General features: G+C 49.0%; 1 protein-coding gene across 5 annotated transcripts in view; it reads right to left on the bottom strand.

Moving 5' to 3' along the window:
* Nucleotides 1-18,622, bottom strand: part of FRMD5 (FERM domain containing 5) — a 303,156-nt gene that overhangs the window by 46,262 nt on the left and 238,272 nt on the right. For 3 of the 5 annotated variants that reach the window (XM_073304542.1, XM_073304538.1, XM_073304544.1), the window contains exons 8-10: nt 8,920-9,008; nt 4,002-4,065; nt 1,597-1,688 (exon numbers count right to left, since the gene is read on the bottom strand). In XM_073304542.1, coding sequence (XP_073160643.1) covers nt 1,597-1,688; nt 4,002-4,065; nt 8,920-9,008 — 245 coding nt within the window. The remainder of the gene's footprint in view (nt 1-1,596; nt 1,689-4,001; nt 4,066-8,919; nt 9,009-18,622) is intronic. The other 2 variants (XM_073304539.1, XM_073304546.1) reach the window with 1 other exon arrangement.

Genomic DNA, 18,622 nt, shown 5'->3' with positions numbered 1-18,622 from the left:
ATCACGGTCAGGAACATGTTTCTTTCAGTTCTTCCCTCTGAGCTGCATTTGCATTAGATGCCTCAAACTTTCTGATACATAAACTCAATACAAAAAGGAGAGATGCCATGGGCCCGATTCTCTGTCCTTCCAAGACCCTTCATGGTGTTGGGCTTAAAGCGACCGTCGGGCAGGAAATGAGGACTCTTCAACTACTGGAGATGTCTTGGATAGCTCAGGGTAGGGGTGGGGACCCAGGGTGTGCTGGGCTCTGGAGATCCCAACTAGTGGAGTGGGAAAAGGGAAGCTGTTTCACTTTTTGCCAGGGGCCGGTCCACCCACCAGCACCCCCATGGTCAGTGGCTTGGAGTCACCGAAGCCCCAGCCCCTGTCTCCAGGTGTGCGGGGCACACCTCTGGCACGCTGTGGATCTGGCCCATCGTTATAAGCCAGGACGTGCCTGATCTCTCTGCACTGGTGAGGTTTAGCGCTGTATTTGCTGTAGCTGAGCCCTCAGAGGCAGGCTCTAGCAACGCATGGGTCGTGACCCCAAACTGGGTTGCCAGAATGTGTCAGAGGGTCCCCTGGGAAGTTGGGTCCTGCCCCCAGAGGGGTGGGAGGACATGGGCTGGGGGGTTGCAGTACCTACTCTCCGCTGGCGGCTCCTGTAGCTCGGGTCCTGCAGGGCAGGCTGGGCTCAGCTCCCCACTCCAGGGGGTCACGGTGCTGCTCAGATTTGACCCAGGCATCCTTTGTCGTGATGATGGCCCCCCCCGCATCATCCCCTGGGGGGGGGAGCCAGGCCAGACTTGGTCTCTATCAGCTGTTTAGTGTTAAAGTTTTAATCTCCAAACAATTAAAGTTTTAATTTCCTTCTTAAACTTTTACGACTAAGCAATTAGCCGTGGAAGTTTTAAATGCTAAGCACTTGGCTGCATTCCAGAACCAGGAAGGGGGCAGGGACGCTCCCAGTCTGGTGCGTAGGCACCCACGGCAGATGGCAGACCTGCTAATCATTTTTTTTTTTTTAATTAGATGCTCTCATGCCCTGTGACACATGAGGCAACCCAGGTTGTCCACGTCCATCTGTCGAGGGCCACGTTCCTTGCTCCATTACAGTCTATTTCCGTGACAGCAACATGGTATTTGTATACGTCATCTGTTGTCCGCCTCTTTTCTGTCTTCCACCAGGTCTAAAGCTTGTCCAAGAATACATTTTGCCTGAGGCATCCTAAGCTACCAGCGTGTCCCTCAGGTGGCGGATGAGGGAACCCCATACACAGTATGGGCTGTTCCAAATGTATTGAATAAGGAGCCATGGACCTATGGGGTAGTGTGTCAGGCTAACCACTCACCCACATGAAAAAAAAGACACAGCTATGGAAACCCCTCTGAAATCTGCTAAGATCTAGCAGAGCAGGGCTCCTTTCCTCCAGGCCTTAGCAGAGGGAGGTGAGTGACCTGGGTGGAGGCATGGAAGGAGTTGGTTTGGATCTGGATCGGATTCTGTGCTGCCTTGATGCTATAATCACATGTTCATACAAGGCCTGTTGCTACAAGCCCACAGAAAACGTACAGTACAAAAAATTAAAAACTCCTAATAATCTTTGTACTTACTTGTAAAAAGCTTGGTTTTCTATCCCACATTTCCAGAGATGCTTGCACGCTTCTGGTGTTGGAGCAAAATAAGTAAGAGCAATTTTCTTTTCCTACAAAAAATTCCACATGGAAACAACTGAGTGTGGTTAGCAGGCGGCATATTTACAATCTGCAGGGCAGCTGAAACTAAAGCAGCTCATTTATTACACAGCAAACCTTCAAGACTCACCACAATACATGGAAACATGTATCTGACTGACTGATCCTACTGGAAATATGTCTGATTTCCACTGGTAAAGACTCAATTAACTGATGCTTGGTTCATCCATATTCCTGTGTATCCAAAAATATATATTTTAAAAATTCACAGGGATTAGCTAACTCTCTCTCATGTGCTGTACCGTACTTAACCCATTTCAAAATCGAAGTGTGCACACTCATTTAGATAATCAGGTCCGACTGGGATGGGCAGGGCTAACATGTAGCCCTCAGAAATAATATCCCCAAAATGCAGTGTGAAGCCCTGCCCTGAGCAGATAATATAGATATTGAACTGGATGCCCTCCAAGGGATACCTGAATGTTCTGACCCTTGTATATGTAAGCAGAGTCAGGATGAGCTCTACCCTGACATCTGGTGGCGAATTGTGGCAAGTTGCGGAAAAAAACTTCAGGGGCTGATTTTGTTTGCATAGGCACACCCACCCCGCCTAGCATGAGCCCACAGCAGCCCAAATGGTCACTTTGGCTGCTGTGGGATCCCCAGTTTCTCTATTATTGGGGCAGGAAGAATAAAGTGTTTTTACCCTGATTATGTGAATCAAGGACAGTGGAACTGTTTTATGACGGAGCGACTCACCATCAACTAAGTAGCACTCACTAGACAAGGGACATGGGTTCCAAAACCTAGTGAATTGAGAGAGGCTGGGGACAGGTATAACTTAGATAATTTTTTCACTTCAAGGTCCAAGAGATACAGACAAGATTTTCATCTCAAGTCCAAAAGACCAAAAACATCAAGATACTTGGATAGGCCAAGAGACTACTTACACTTGATCTTAGCTCATAGAGCCGAGAAGCGAAATACTTGGTGGCATGGGCCTCTGGTGAGGGCCCTAAATGCCAATTGCACCTTCTCCTCTCTCCACTGTGGAATATCAGAGCTAGTTTTGATTCCATTAGGAGTCTAGTCACAGGCTGCTGAGCTGAATTCACTTTGGGCCAATGGTGCACCAGCACTGAGGCTCCCTTACTACAAGCTGAAATCACTAAAGAGCTAAAATTACTAAGAGCTGAAATCACTGAGTGCTGTGTTAAGTAGTGGGGGCGGGGGCTGAAGATATATTGCCAGATGGCTGGAGCAGCTCACCGGACAGCTGGTGGAGAGAAGCAGTTTGTGGGACAGCTGGCAGAGCAGAGTGGAGGCCCATGGAGAGACGGAGCAGTCAGCTTTGGACCATGTAAGGTGCCCCTTAACCCCCCCCCATTTCCACCCAGCCTGGGAGGTAAAACTCTGCAGATAAACGTTCAAACTCTGGGGCTGCACTGACCATGGGCAGAGACTGTTGGGTTGTTGTACTTTTGGGACTTTGGGTGACTTTTGGTTTGCTGGACTCAAGAACCCAAGGGAAAGGACACAGCCCAATTTGCTTGGGGTGGGTTTTTGCTCATGGTTTGTGTTAGGAATCCGGTTGGTGGTGTCTCCCCAACATAATGCCACATTGCTTCTCTCTGTTATTAAAAGGCTTTTGCTACACTCAGACTCTGTGCTTGCGAGAGGGGAAGTATTGCCTCCTGGAGGCGCCCAGCGGGGGTGGTATAGATTTGTCACTGGGTGGGGGCTCGAGCCGGTTTTGCACGGTGTTATTGGACTGGATCCCCTCGATACTGAACCCGGCCCTTGTTGCTGCCGACTCTGACGGGCAGGAGGGCTACACACAGATGCCCGACCACTGGACTGCACTGGTTTGGGACCCGGAATGCCTACACCTGAGTGTCAGAGGGCTGCCGTCGGTCTGAAAGGCCATTTCGTTTGCCACTGCCAGATCTGTGTATATTTTTTAAATACGTGTCATAACCTTCATTTCTATTTTATAAGTAAGGGCTGGATCCTGCTTTCCTTGGAGCCAACAGAGATCAGACCTTAACTGTGTGATTACAGGAGAAGGCTGCAAAAGCAGGAATAAAGTAGTTATTACTTAGTCCTGCGTGGAGTGCAGGGGACTGGACTAGATGACCTACTGAGGTCCCTTCCAGTCCTACGCTTCTCTGATTCTAGGATTAAATGCAGCGTCGTAGGTCGGTAACAGACTTCTGGAGCTGTGTTTATTTTCTCTACCAGGCACAATAGCAAATGTTTAATATTTGAGGCAGAAGTAAAGACTGTACCTAGTGAGCCCTGACATGATGAGAAAATCCACTCACCTCTTTCTGACTTACATATAAACAGAATGTCTTTCCTTCGAATTTCATTTTGGCTACCTCGTTCCTAAAATTACAAAACCACATATGTAACAGACATGTTGCTCATCACCCATATCACTGTCATTAATGCAGAACCCACACACAGTGGAATTGGATCCGGTAATATGCACAAATTAAGCCAAATTGTTTGTATGAAACGCGAAGTTAATCAATAGACTATTTTCAGAACAGTAGTTGGAACAGCCTCAAAGCCATATTTTTCAGTTCGTCCGAAGTGTAACATAGTGACAAGAGGACTCCTGGCTCAAAGACAGTGGCTGGAAAGGGGAACGTCTCGGGATGGAATGTGACTCGCAGGGGAACGTCCAGGAGTCGTCTGAGAACTTTGCTTATATATGTGCATTATCTGGATGAAAATATCAAATGTAAGATACCACACTGAGCTGATGAGGCCAAAATTTGAGATACAGCGAAGAATGAGGAACAATGCAACCAGATTCAGAGGGTCTGGGGGGGTCTTTCAGGTGACTGGGCCAATACATGGACAATGCAGTTTAATGTAGACAAATGTAAAAAATAATAAGTCTGGGGCAACAAACCAAATATAGAGAGTACATATTACATGGAACAGTCATGCAGCGTACTGACCGGGAAAGGGGTTTAGGGGTTATTGTAGAAAAATCCTTGAAGCCATCAGCCCAGTGTGTGGCTGCAGTAAAAAAGGCAAACAGGATACTGGGATGCATCAACAGTGGGATAGAATACAAAGCAAGAGAAGTGATACTGTAACTGTACATTGCATGGGTTAGATCTTAGCTAGAACACTGCGTTTGGTTTTAGTCACCCTTTCAAAGGAAAACACCATTGCCCTGGAGAGGGCAGAGTTCAGAACGCCCAGAGTTAACCTAGTGGCAGCAATTAAGAGGACTTTCTCTTTTTCTGCAGCAGAAATATCCATCTGCCAAGAGACTTCCTCCGTTTAACAGATACTGTGTGTACCTGTGAGATACGTGGTGTTTGCATTTACATTGCATTTTCATTTCTGTTTATGGCATTTTCCAGACTGCTTACCAATTAATGCTTAAGAGCATGAATATTCTGTGTTTGTGACACACTTCCAGTGGTTCATGCAACAGGCCAACCAGGCAAAATGTACCCTTTGCACCAGCAAATCTGCTTCTGTGCACAACCCGGGTAGCTGCATGTCTAACCAGGCATTCACAAACCTCATTACCAGGATTTGTGTATGCAGTCGTCTGTCTACACATGCTACGTAGGGCTTTGCAAATACAGAAAATATGCATGCAATTTGTGGGAGTCATCAACTGCTGGCATCTTTAAAAACCCACAGGTGCACACTACATGAACCCAATCCTGCATCCACAATGCCCATTGAAATCAATGGAAATGCTCGATGTGCAAGAAATGCAGGATAAGCCCTATAGATCTCTAGAGTATCTAAAGGGTTAAGCTGGCAAGAAGCCCCATTTTTGAGACCAGCCACAGTGTAAGCTCACTGCCATCACCAACACTGGGCAGCTCTGCAGAAAGATTTTAACCAAATATGATGATCCCACATTTTAAGAAAAGTTCTCATAAAGGAAAGGCTAAAAAGACTGAGCCTGTTTTCGTTAACGAACAGTCACGGTCAGGGTGCCCTGAAGTGCCCCAGCTCTCTCCAGTAAGATTAACCAGTTTAACCCACACAATGTTAAACCAGTTCAAGCTAATTCCTGGCCAGGGTACATGGAGCCAATGCGGGTTTAAATAAAGTTGGGGCACAACAATTTAGCCTCTGTCTAGTCACAGTTTGGCCCCATTCATGCACAGTGGCCAAACCATCTCTAAGCCTAATTAGCTCAAACCTGTTTAAAACAATGCTTTGAATCGGTTCTTCAAACATGGTTTCAGCTGTGGGGCCAAAGTGGAACAGAATAAACTCCTCACCCTAAAGGGAGAGACAATCTAAAAGGAATTTACAACTAACAGTTAATTGGCAAATTTGTTTCACTTCGATTCCCATGTATAGGCGAGCTGCTGTGTACCATACACTAAAATATGCAGTTACTCTGGGCAGGGGAAACACTTGTATATTTCCCCTTGCAGGGGGATGAAAAAAGCAAGTTACACAAACTCTCCTTTTGGGGAGAGGAGGAGGCAGGTGAAAGGGGGAAGCAAAACCTGCCAGAAAAAGATGTGCCCAGATCCCAAGCTGAACACATGCTGAGCATGAGTCCCACACAGTCAGACCCCATCACATAATTATTATTAACCATCCAGGCACCTTCGAATAATCCCATAACCACAGACCCATGCCATGTTCATAAATAGATCAACCAAGCCTCCTACTCTGCCACCAGTTGATTGATGCAGCTGACAAACAGTTACTATGATCTTTGCACAAGACAGAGAATGGGGAAGGGAGATTCTGAAAGCGTCGAGGAAATGCACACTATCCAGTGCACAACCGTAATTTACAGCAGAATTTAGCCTCCTCCATTTAAAGGAAACATGTTGCAATAGGCTCCCTATTAGATTTATTGTTCCTTTTAAATCATGTGAATTTGTAATCACTGAAGAGGCCGTACTGAGCCTCAGTAAAACAGCATGACATTATTATTAAGAAATATACTCTGATTTTATAAATACACGAAATAAGAGGGCAGTAAGAACGATATCAAGCACGTCCCATGTGCAAAGTGCTGCGTGAACATGGCCAACTCACCATCATGCTGCAGAGCTGTCTGGTCACCACTGGAACACCTTGCAGTTAGTTCATCGCATGAGCAGTCAGGAATCATGCACAAAATACTAGTGCAATCGGGCTAACGTGCACTGGGGTTTATGGATGTGAGGAGATGATCTTTGTTCCTGGTGAGATTCTGTTTGGCAGCATCCCAAATGTGTTTCTCTTTCTTTCATGTGTATGGTGTGAAATTCACCCCATCCAGGAAAATCCCAGGAGGTACCTATCTCCATCCTTAAGTTACTCCATGCCTTCAGAAATCTGCCTCTTCAGCCCCAGTTCAATTGCCCAGCAAAGGACAAACCTTCTCCCCAGCAGGAGTCGCTCATCTGGCCACTAAGGGGTCTATGCCGGGGCAAGCAGGAAGAACTCCTCTTCCCCAACACTAGATTCTCACTTGGTTTGGGAATGCACCAGAGGCCCTGGCACACCAGCAAATCCTCTGGCCCATTACAGGGGACTCTGCTCCCTCTCAGCTGCATTCTAAAACCCTGCTCAGCCGGCCAAATGCACAGTGGAAATGCATCAGTTCTGCTACCCAGGCTGCAAAGAGAAATGCAGAATTTCCTCTAAGGTCCTAGAGGAGGCTGCTGCCAGTGATACAAAGGGCAGGACCTCTGCCCTGAGGGGAATTTAGCCCACTGCACATATTGAGGGTGCAGAAACATGGATTCATTTACACTGTGGATGAGGTGGAAAGTAGGTACCTGTATATGGAACTGGCTGTAAATTGTCCCCTGATATAAACACCTTCCACAGGCTGTTACAAAGCTGCGCATCTCACATATCAAATGGGCAGAATAGGCCAACTGATGAGATGCCAGGGTCAAGACACACAAGTTTGTGCCTGTGATTGGAGATGACCCAGAGAATATGTAAAAAATGGGACAGTGCCTATCAGGCCATCAAAGCAGAAAGTACAGTGGTGTATGAGACAGACATTTCATGGGAAGAAACATCAAGGGGTTGAGAGAGAAAGCAGGAAGGTGGCAGTGAGACAAGCTTAAGGGTCTCTGACAAGCAGTCTAGGCCCAAAATATGACCTCCCTCACTCAAGAGACAGCCCAATCTCCATGACTACTGCAGGACAAGCCACCCCTCAAACCTTCATCGGTGAGAAAGGAGGAGAGGTCTTTTTGTTCTCTTCCTAGTTATCGACACACTCAAAGACCTGTGGCTTGTTACTGTGCTTGGAGTGAACATGCAACTAACGCTCATGACCTGTCCACACCTGCCGACTAACCCTTCACATAAGGGGGTCTTGGAGACGTCAGCTCTCAGTGACACTGTGGTAAAGCTGGAGTGACTCCAGATTTAAAAGGAGTTATTCTAATTGACATAAGTATTATTGAGATTGGAATCTGGCTCAATTAATATAAATATTTCTAAATACATTTTTAACAAATGAAATTGCTAGCAACAGTTAACCCGGGGGTAACATCCTTATGGGCACAGGACTATCCTCACACAGCACTGATGATCTTGTTTTGCTCCTCCAACCATCCCGAACTAGCCTCTCTCCTCTTTTTCCCAACAGGGAATTCCAACCACTATTCTTGGCAATAACAATGTAAGAACATCAGAATGGCCAGACTGGGTCAGACCCAAGGTCCATCCAGCCCAGTGTCCTGTCTGCCGACAGTGGCCAGCGCCAGGTGCCCCAGAGGGAATGAAAAGAACAGGGAATCATTGAGTGATCCATCCCCTGCTGTCCAGTCCCAGCTTCTGGCAGTCAGAGGCTTACGGACACCCAAAGCAATTCCACTTGTCAGTGCCGTTTGTTGGACTAGTAGCTTTTATACTCCCCAGTGAATTTTAACTTCTTCACAGAAGACGCTGTGAATGGGATTTTCAAATGCATTTGGTATTAGCTTAACTCTGCTTCCATTTTCGTCAGTAGGAGTTTTCCCACTAATGCCAACGGGAGGTAAGTTAGGTCAATGCAGAGCTCTTTTCAAAATCTAACCCTACCGCTCAAGTAGCACGCCTACTATTTATCACATGCCACGGCTATATTGACGGAAACACAGCTAGTGCTATGCTTTATCCTCGTCCTTTGGATACATTTCTTATTGTTGCAATCAAGAGAAATAATATAGTGAGTTACCAGCGCTTGATAAAAGCATCTTAAACAAACAAACACTAGAATGGGCTGAAATTGGGGGAACTCACCATTTGATGAAGTGAATTCTCTTGTTTCCCTGCAGAACAACAAAACCAAAGGGAGTGAAGGCCAAAAATGCCGCATTTCCTGACACATCCTAGAACACAAGAAGATCTCATCAAAACGCTGCAGCGCCAGCAAAGTTTACACGTCAATAGCAACACTCAGTCCTGAATACGGTGGGGTAATGAATCTTCCCTCTTAAATTACGCCAACAGAACAGTTCCTGGCAGCCTTATCTAGACCGTGACATCCTGCCTATAGACGGGAATCTGCAGGAGCACAAAAAACACGACTCGCCCAGCAGAATATACAATACAACTCTCGGACCTGTGGGACTACTGATTTACTGTCTAGCGCTAACCAAGGAAGAAAGCTCCCACGTATCACCGAGTCTCCTTCTTAAACCTGAAAACCTTAAATTGTTAGTTGCACAGATCTGAGCAGCACGTACAAAAGGTCCAGCTGGCCAGAATCAAGACATTTTTAAAAGCAGTGACTAGTGTCATGGACAGTGCGAGTCAGCAGTTTAATTTAATCATAATGTTTAGGCTCTAGTGAAGGGAACATTAATTGTCTTGGCACTTGTGGAGAAAAACATGCGTCAATTTTTTAAAATATTACACGCAGCAGTGGGCGCTGTGTAGGTAAGACTGGAGGTTTCTTTCTTTTATAAACTGGATTTTCAACCCACGCCCTAGCCTAAGTTCCCTGGCACAGCAGGCTATTAAGGGCCGCGCAGGCTCGCAGCGGGGAGAAATGCCTCTCCCTCAGCCCCACCGGAGCTGCTGCGGCACGGAAAGGCACCTCTCCCCTAGCCCCGGGCTGCTGCGGCGAGAGAGGGCTGGGGGGAGTCCTCTCTCCCCACCACAACCCCGGGGCAGCCTGCACCCCAAATCTCTCATCCACGGCCCCACCTCAGAGCCCGCACCTCCAGCCAGAGCCCTCACACACACACCCCCGCACCCCAACCCTCTGCTCTAGCCCGGAGCCCCCTCCCACACCACAACCTCCCCCATCCCCGGCCCCACCCCAAAGCCCACAGCCCCCTGCACTCCAACCCTCTGCCCCAGCCGAGCCCCCTCCCACACTCTGAACCCTTCAGCCCCACCCCCGCCACTCATCACCTCCATATTGGTGCACATAACAAAATTCATTCCGCACATGGGCATAAAAAGTCAAAGGGAACATTGGCCCTAATTTCTTTAAAAAGACCCTCATCTGACTGTAATTTTGTATGCCGCACGTCATCTCAAGGTACAGGCTTGCTGGGAAGTTTGGTAAAAATCAGACAGAGTTTTGAAGCTGGTGTTCTGGAACGTTCTGAACACATGGCTCTAGTTCCCTTCTTTTCTAGTATGTGACCACATTTCTTGGTTCAGAGAAATACGACGTGGCCTTAATGGAAGGCAGAATCTAACCCAGTGAGGTGCTTCTGCATACAACAGACGGACTGAATTATCAGCATTCAAAATGTTCCCTATATGTTTCCTCATCTGACAATGATCACAGTATGAACCACCACATCGTCTGTCATTCATGATCATTAAGGCTGCAATTTAGTCATGGATTCCGTGACTTCCAAACACCTCAGTGACTCCAGCCAGCGCCGGCTGGGAGATGTGGGGAACCCCACAGTTCCTGGCCACAGCAGGCGGCAGGGAGGATCCCCACCGCTGCCAGCCACCACGGGCAGCAGGGGCACCCCCATAGCTCCCGCTTCTCCTGGCCGCTGCAGGGGGCAGGGGGGACCCCCGCAGCTCTCAGATGCCACAGGTGAGATCCCTGCTGCTCCCGCCACTCCTGGAAGCTGCCGGAGGCAGGGGGAACCCCCTCTGCTTGGAACTGCCAGCGGAGGGGGACCCTGAAGCTCCCAGCCCCGCCGCAGCTGCCCAAGCCCCCCATTTTGTCACAGATATTTTTAGTAAAAGTCAGGGGCAGGGAATGGGCTTCTGTGAATTTTTCATTCTTGCCTGTGACCTGTCCGTGACTGTTACTAAAAATATCTGTGACAAAACCTTAGCATTAGTGATTATGAATGCTGACAGATGTAGGCAGGCAGAGGTAGGTCCCAGTTTTTGTTGTTTAGGCTGCTGGTATGGAATAGAAATGGAGGGACTAGAAATGGCGGGTTAGCAGAGAGAAATGCTGAGAGTAGGAATCTGGGGGAAAGGAGTTTGTGGAGGAGTTTAAAGGAGTGGAATTTCTGATGATCTGTGTGAATTACAGACAGTCCTGATGTTTCTGACACATTGAAATAGCCCATAATAGTGCTGTCACCGTGCGAATGCTCTGACAAAGAAGGAGCTGCCCTGTACACGTCTGAGCGCCGTGTGTTGGCCTGGCTAGTGGGATGGGGTTTGCTGTACGAATTCATTTGGGGGGTGGGGGTCTGTCTGGATACAGACAGAAAGGAGAAGAATGGCTCCAGATAGCCACCTAACAATGGCCAGAACTATTCGCTTTGATGGCTCTGTCTCCATCTCTGGCCAGTCTCCGAGACAGGCCCAGCCAGGGACTACCCAGGCCCTGCAAACACAGGAAAGCAAAGAACTCAGGTGGGTTTTACAAGGAGCACATCTGACTGCTCAAACGCCATGTCACACTAGCAGAAAATGTATGGCACTCTAACGACACCAGCTAATGCACCCCTGGGATAAGTTGGCTTTGAAATCTTTAGATCTAATTAAATAAATAGCATATAATTTATTCAGTGCATAACCAACAACTTATTATCTCAGCAAACAACGAGGGGCGAATGTTAAGATTGGTCCGGGGGTGTAACTAGCCATCTTCTGAGATGTCATGAGCTGTAACCTCTATTTCCATCCAACGCAGAAGAGGATTTCTCTATCCTCAGCTGCAGCAGCTGAATATTTGCAAAAGCTCCCAAATTAGAGGCTCTATCGTTCCACCTCTTCGAGCCCCAGGCATTTACTGATGCTATAGGACGTCATGGTTACATTAGGAGGGTCGCATCTGGTTTTTAGACATGTTACTTAAAACATGACCGTTCCTTTGGCGTATTTAAGAACTATCAGGCAACTGCTAGCGAGACAAGGTAGATGAGGTAACACACAGACCTCAAAAGCTGGTACCTTCCTGCAAAGGAAGCTGCTCCAATGAAAGATATGACCTCACCACCTGGTCTCTCTAATGTCCTGGGACCGACAGGGCTGCACACTGCACCTGGAGACAGCCATCTGTGAAAGCCCCGGGTGTAAAACATGTACACCAAGGATCCATGAAGGGGAAAAAATTAATAGTTGCCAATATACCACCACTCAGATCCGACTCCGTTGGCCAATACCACTTTCTTTAAATGCAAAATCAAAATCAAAGCTACTTTTTAAAATTCTGCATAAGAGTGTAGTTGTTAACTCAAAAGAGGCCCAGAGCCCTTTAATTGCTGAATGAGAGCAGGCAGCTGCTGACAGCTCCTTGGTGACAGTTTACCCTGACATTGTAACTGCTACCAAATATCCACGGATCTCTGTTTGGGGTCTCGGCAGCACAGGAACTTAAAAGAAGGCGCAGACTTTCCTTTGGCTTCAAATCTACACCACAGCAAGTGAGAGAGGACCATCACCATGCCTTCACCCGAGCTACTCCTCTTACACCACACTACACTGTTACCCCTTCTTGACACAGCTGAGACTTTTGCGGGCTAGCCGTGCTCACAGATGGGTTATCCTGCCATCCGCTGGCATCTTTCACTCATTGCAAGACAATGTCAGAGACGGGCCTATGGATCTCCTCGCCCTGGAACCTGGGGGAGCTTGGAATCTGGATCTGAATTTTTGGCCTTACTACAAAACCTCATAACCACGTATAATCAGCAATTACTGCAGCTGTCACTAAGCTCTCACTTTTTTAATATCAAACCTGGAAGGCCTCCTATTGGCACACAGTGCATAGAAATGAAGCCATTTTTCATTCTAATCAAAAAGCTCTCAATGGACAGTACTAATTGCTTCTTGAAATCGCGGGCAGGCTTCAGCGCAAGACAATCCTTGTGCCAAGCTCAGAGAGAGATGGTGCTATTGGGGTGAAAGTTGGACAAAAGATGATCATGATTGCAGCATTATAGGCTCATGTAGGTACTGTGTGGTCCAGCTATTTAGGGCATTATTTTTTATTGGACAGATCACCTCTAAATGCCTCTACAAACAAGAGCTTCAGAGTGTAATTAGAGAACGGCACAGTGCCATGGGGCGACCTCAGGCAAATAACACAGTGGGTTTGAGAACAGCTGACAATCCCTCACAAAAATCCCAGACACTGTGGCATATGATCATTAAAGGCCATATGATCCCCAACACAGGACAAACCCACATGGGAGCAGGGAACATCATGAGTCTCCGGCGCACTGGTTCATTGGCAGGGCTGTGTATACCGCCCCCCATATCCCTTGGTACACACGTGACCCTCATCACTGTTCTGTCCGAACCCTGATATCACACCTAGGGTTGCCCCACGTTCCATAGAGCAGTGGTGCCCAACCTTGCCCCTCACGCCCCCCTTACCAGTAGTGGAATCTGTCCGTGCCCCCCCGTACTGCACAGTCGGCTCAGCAGAGGAGCTTGGGCTGAAGACGAAGCTGGGGGCAGAACTGGGATGGGGAAGGAGCTAGGGCTAGAGGGAGAGTTGGCCTGGGGTGGAGAGGGAACGAGGGCAGAGCTGGGCTGCGGGTGGAGCTGGACTGTGGTGCAGCAGGGGGCAGCGTGGAGCTGGGCTGGGGGCGGAGCTGGGCTGGGTGGAGCTGGACTGTGGTGCAGCAGGGGGCGGCGTGGTGCTGGGCTGGGGGCGGAGCTGGGCTGGGTGGAGCTGGACTGTGGTGCAGCAGGGGGCGGCGTGGTGCTGGGCTGGGGGCGGAGCTGGGCTGGGGGCAGCAGGGGGAGGGGTGGAGATGCAGCTGGGGGCGGAGCTGGGCTGGGTGGAGCTGGACTGTGGTGCAGCAGGGGGCGGCGTGGTGCTGGGCTGGGGGCGGAGCTGGGCTGGGGGCAGCAGGGGGAGGGGTGGAGCTGCAGATGGGGGCGGACCTAGGCTGGGTGGAGCAGGGGGAGGGGTGGAGCTGCAGTGGAAGGGGGAGCTGGGCTGGGGTGCAGCAGGGGGCAGCGTGGAGCTGGGCTGGGGGCGGAGCTGGGCTGGGTGGAGCTGGACTGCGGTGCAGCAGGGGGCGGCGTGGTGCTGGGCTGGGGGCGGACCTAGGCTGGGTGGAGCAGGGGGAGGGGTGGAGCTTCAGCTGGGGGCGGAGCTGGGCTGGGTGGAGCAGGGGGAGGGGTGGAGCTGCAGCTGGGGGCGGAGCTGGGCTGGGTGGAGCAGGGGGAGGGGTGGAGCTGCAGCTGGGGGCGGAGCTGGGCTGGGTGGAGCAGGGGGAGGGGTGGAGCTTCAGCTGGGTGGCACTCACTCCCTGCCCCCCGTGGAGGCTGGCCTGGGCCCTGCGCCCCTGAACAGTGCTCTGTGCCTCCCAAGAGGGGCGCACCCCACACTTTGGGACCACTGCCACAGAGAAATTGTGAGGAGCATCACAGGAGCCTAAGCAGCTATGGACCCCCCACTGAGGGCTACTCATGAACAATCCTCCAGTATCGCTCCCCACAGCCCCCCCAGAGCCTGACCCCTGAGGATTAGGAGCAGAGGGGCTTCCAGGAGGTTAGGCCACAAAGCTGCGGCTCTCCCCCTGTGGCCAGTTTCTGGTGAGTTTGGCTACCTCCTGCTCAAAGAATGGGAACCTATAGGCCTCGCCACCGTGCTCACTCTGAGTGCAACTCTGTAAATCTGATTATTGTTAGTAATCGGGCTGGTGGTTCAGTGCTCCAGCCCTGCCTATTACCAGCTCCCCACCTCACTTATCCAGTGAGCCCTGCCAACCATCGCCCTTTTACACAGCACCATGCCCTCAACACCCCTAGAGGGGCGTGCCCCAAGGGTCGGTCCTGGGGCCGATTTTGTTCAATATCTTCATAAATGATCTGGAGGATGGTGTGGATTGCACCCTCAGCAAATTTGCGGATGATACTAAACTGGGAGGAGTGGTGGATACGCTGGAGGGGAGGGATAGGATACAGAAGGACCTAGACAAATTGGAGGATTGGGCCAAAAGAAATCTGATGAGGTTCAATAAGGATAAGTGCAGGGTCCTGCACTTAGGATGGAAGAATCCAATGCACCGCTACAGACTAGGGACCGAATGGCTAGGCAGCAGTTCTGCGGAAAAGGACCTAGGGGTGACAGTGGACGAGAAGCTGGATATGAGTCAGCAGTGTGCCCTTGTTGCCAAGAAGGCCAATGGCATTTTGGGATGTATAAGTAGGGGCATAGCAAGCAGATCGAGGGACGTGATTGTTCCCCTCTATTCGACATTGGTGAGGCCTCATCTGGAGTACTGTGTCCAGTTTTGGGCCCCACACTACAAGAAGGATGTGGATAAATTGGAGAGAGTCCAGCGAAGGGCAACAAAAATGATAAGGGGACTGGAACACATGAGTTATGAGGAGAGGCTGAGGGAGCTGGGATTGTTTAGTCTGCAGAAGAGAAGAATGAGGGGGGATTTGATAGCTGCTTTCAACTACCTGAAAGGGGGTTCCAAAGAGGATGGCTCTAGACTGTTCTCAATGGTAGCAGATGACAGAACGAGGAGTAATGGTCTCAAGTTGCAGTGGGGGAGGTTTAGATTGGATATTAGGAAAAACTTTTTCACTAAGAGGGTGGTGAAACACTGGAATGCGTTACCTAGGGAGGTGGTAGAATCTCCTTCCTTAGAAGTTTTTAAGGTCAGGCTTGACAAAGCCCTGGCTGGGATGATTTAATTGGGGATCGGTCCTGCTTTGAGCAGGGGGTTGGACTAGATGACCTTCTGGGGTCCCTTCCAACCCTGATATTCTATGATTCTAGGCGCTTTTCAGAAATATATGCTCAGAAACGGCGGTAGCTGGGGATGCACCTGCTGGGCTTATATTTGCTCCATGAAATGCAGGGAAGACAGGAGCGCATTTCCCATGACTGCAGACCCTGCAGCTCGGAGTCACTTTACAAGAGATGTACGCGGTGGTGAACATGCAGATGTTTAGCTCTTGTGGCCATCGTGCTAAAACCCCAAGACGTCTCAGCTTCATTGGGTCAGACAGGCTGGATTTTCTCTGATTCCATGTCCCGGTGTTGAGCTGTTGCTTCAGGTGTAAGCTTTCTCTTTCTATCAATCCACTCAAGGGATGGGCTCCTCACGAGGGTTTATTATTTTTACCTACGGTGCTTGCAATGGCTTCTGACCAAGCCATGCAAGGACGCAGAAGACAACCCCCATGCCTATGGGTGCACTGAAGAAGTCAGTGTGGCACCCATCAATTGGGGAAAGTAGACTGCTCAGCACACCTGCCCTGTATAACCTGTCCTTACTAGACATCATGCCCAAGGTGAGTTATGTAGGTAGAAGGCCAGACTGATTTCAACGGGGGGATGCTGATTTACATCAGCTAAGGAATACTTCATATTTACATCAAGCGACAAGACTGAGTTAGCAAATATCCATACCAAAACCAAAGCCCTGCTTGACAGCAAATAGCACACAAAAACATCAGCAGATCTGGGGCAGGGAGACCCCACCAGCCCTAACCAGGATCTGCAGCCCAGAGCCCACCTCCTGCCCAGGGACTACAGCATTGTCAGTGGTTTCTGATTTGCACAGTTGTAACATTTTAGGGTGTTTCCATCATCTCAACACAAATCTCAGTTATTGTCCTTGTGTTTCAGCTCCACACAGCAGAGAGGAAGTCACCTGAAATACATGTCAGAGCCATACTGGCAGCTAGTTTCTCTGATTAGATCGCAAGAATTTGAGTAGTGAACAAATTGGTTTTAAATCCAGATTAGAGTGAAATCCATCTCAGTGTGACAAGGGTGAATGGTCAAAAGTAAAAAGCATTCTCTGAACAACCTCAATCCAATCTCCTGCACAAAGCGACACATAAATCCCCAAACTAATCGCGTCTGAGATTCTGGACACAGCTTGAGAAAGTGGAAAGGTCTCCATGTGTCTCCACCGTGACCAGGCTCTGTTTCCTATGTGAGGGAAGCGTTGCTGCACACAGAATACTCCCTAACCACGGGCCAGATCCCAAGATCTAGCCTTGAAGTGCCTGGTGCAGCTCAGGGAATACAGCTTTGGGAATACAAAGGTGATTTCGTGCCACTGTTCCCTTCCCCTGGTCCTGGGGCCAGTTCTCCAGGCTGCTCTGCACTAGGTCAGCTGCCCACAAAGGACCATTCTGGAAGCCATGAATTGCTGGGACGGAAGGATGCCATCTGATCCCCCTTTCCCTGGGCTGCATCGCCTCAGCTGGAGAAGGGCACAGGAGCAAGGATAGCATCCCTGGCCGGATTTCCTCTCTAGGAGGATCTGTCAGTGGCTCTGGTTGACATGGCACCATGCAGGCTGAGGTGTTAAATGACTATTTTGCTTCAGTCTTCACTCAAAAGGTTAATTGTGATCAGATACTTAGCACAGATAGTATCAATAGCAAAGGGGAAGGAATGCAAGCCAGACGAGGGTAAGACTAGGTTAAAGAACATTTTTCTAATTTAGGTGTATTAAAGTAGGTAGGACCTGACAAAATTCATCCCAGGGTACTTAAGGAACTAGCTGAAGCAATCTTGGTATTGTTCACTTGTTTGTTATTGTTGGCGATCACTTTGAGAACTCCTGGAGGATGAGCCAGGGCCCAGAAGACTGGAGAAGGATAAACATAGATCCTATCTTTAGAAGAGGAACAAAGAGGATCCAGGAGTTATAGACCAGTCAGCCTAGCTTCGATACCTAGAAAGAGACTGGAACAAATCAGTAAACCATCAATTTGTAACCACCTGGAGACTAACAGGGTGATAGGGAATAGCCAGCATGGATTTGTCAAGAACAAATCATGCCAAACCCACCTAATTTCCTTCTTTGTCGGGATTAATGGACTAGTGCCCAGGGGAGAAGCAATAGATGTGATATATCATGATTTTAGTAAGGATTTTGATACAGTCTCACAGTCGAACTGTGGAAATGTGCTCTGAATGAAATTGCTATAAGGGGGGTACACAACTGGTTGAAAAAATGTACTCAAAGGGTAATCATCAATGGTTCCCTGTCAAACTGTACAGAGGTGTCTGGAGAGGTCCCACTAGGGTCTGTTCTGGGTCCAGTTCTATTCTATACTTTCATTAATGACATAGATAATGAAGTGGAGAGTACGCTTCTAAAATCTGCAATGACACCAAGCTGGGAAGGGTTGCAAGCACATTGGAGGGCAGAATTAGAATTCAAAATGACTCACAAATTGAAGAATTGATCCGGAATCAACAAGATGAAATTCAGTACAGACAAGTGCAAAGTACTGCCCTTAGGAAGGAAAACCAGCTGCATAACTATGCAATGGGGACTAAGGGGCAAGGCGGCAGTACTGCTGGAAAGGACCTGGGGGTGTGAGCGGATCGCATGTTGAATATGAGTCAACGACGTGGTGAGTGTGTGAAAAAGGCTAATAATGTTCTGGGGCGTATTACCAGGAGTGTCTTACGTGCGACACGGAAGGTCATTGTTCCACTCTGCTCAGCACTGGAGGGGCCTCTCAAGATCCTTCCCAGCTCTATGTTCTATGATTAAGCTGAGTAGGAGGTTGCCTTGTGCAATGGGCTGAGTATCGGGCACAAAATATTATGTTAAATTGG

Source organism: Lepidochelys kempii, chromosome 10, assembly GCF_965140285.1.
Source record: "Lepidochelys kempii isolate rLepKem1 chromosome 10, rLepKem1.hap1, whole genome shotgun sequence".
NCBI classification, from domain to species: Eukaryota; Metazoa; Chordata; order Testudines; family Cheloniidae; genus Lepidochelys; species Lepidochelys kempii.
The sequence above is the reverse complement of the archived record's forward strand: the minus strand, read 5'-3'. Positions and strand labels throughout refer to the sequence as shown.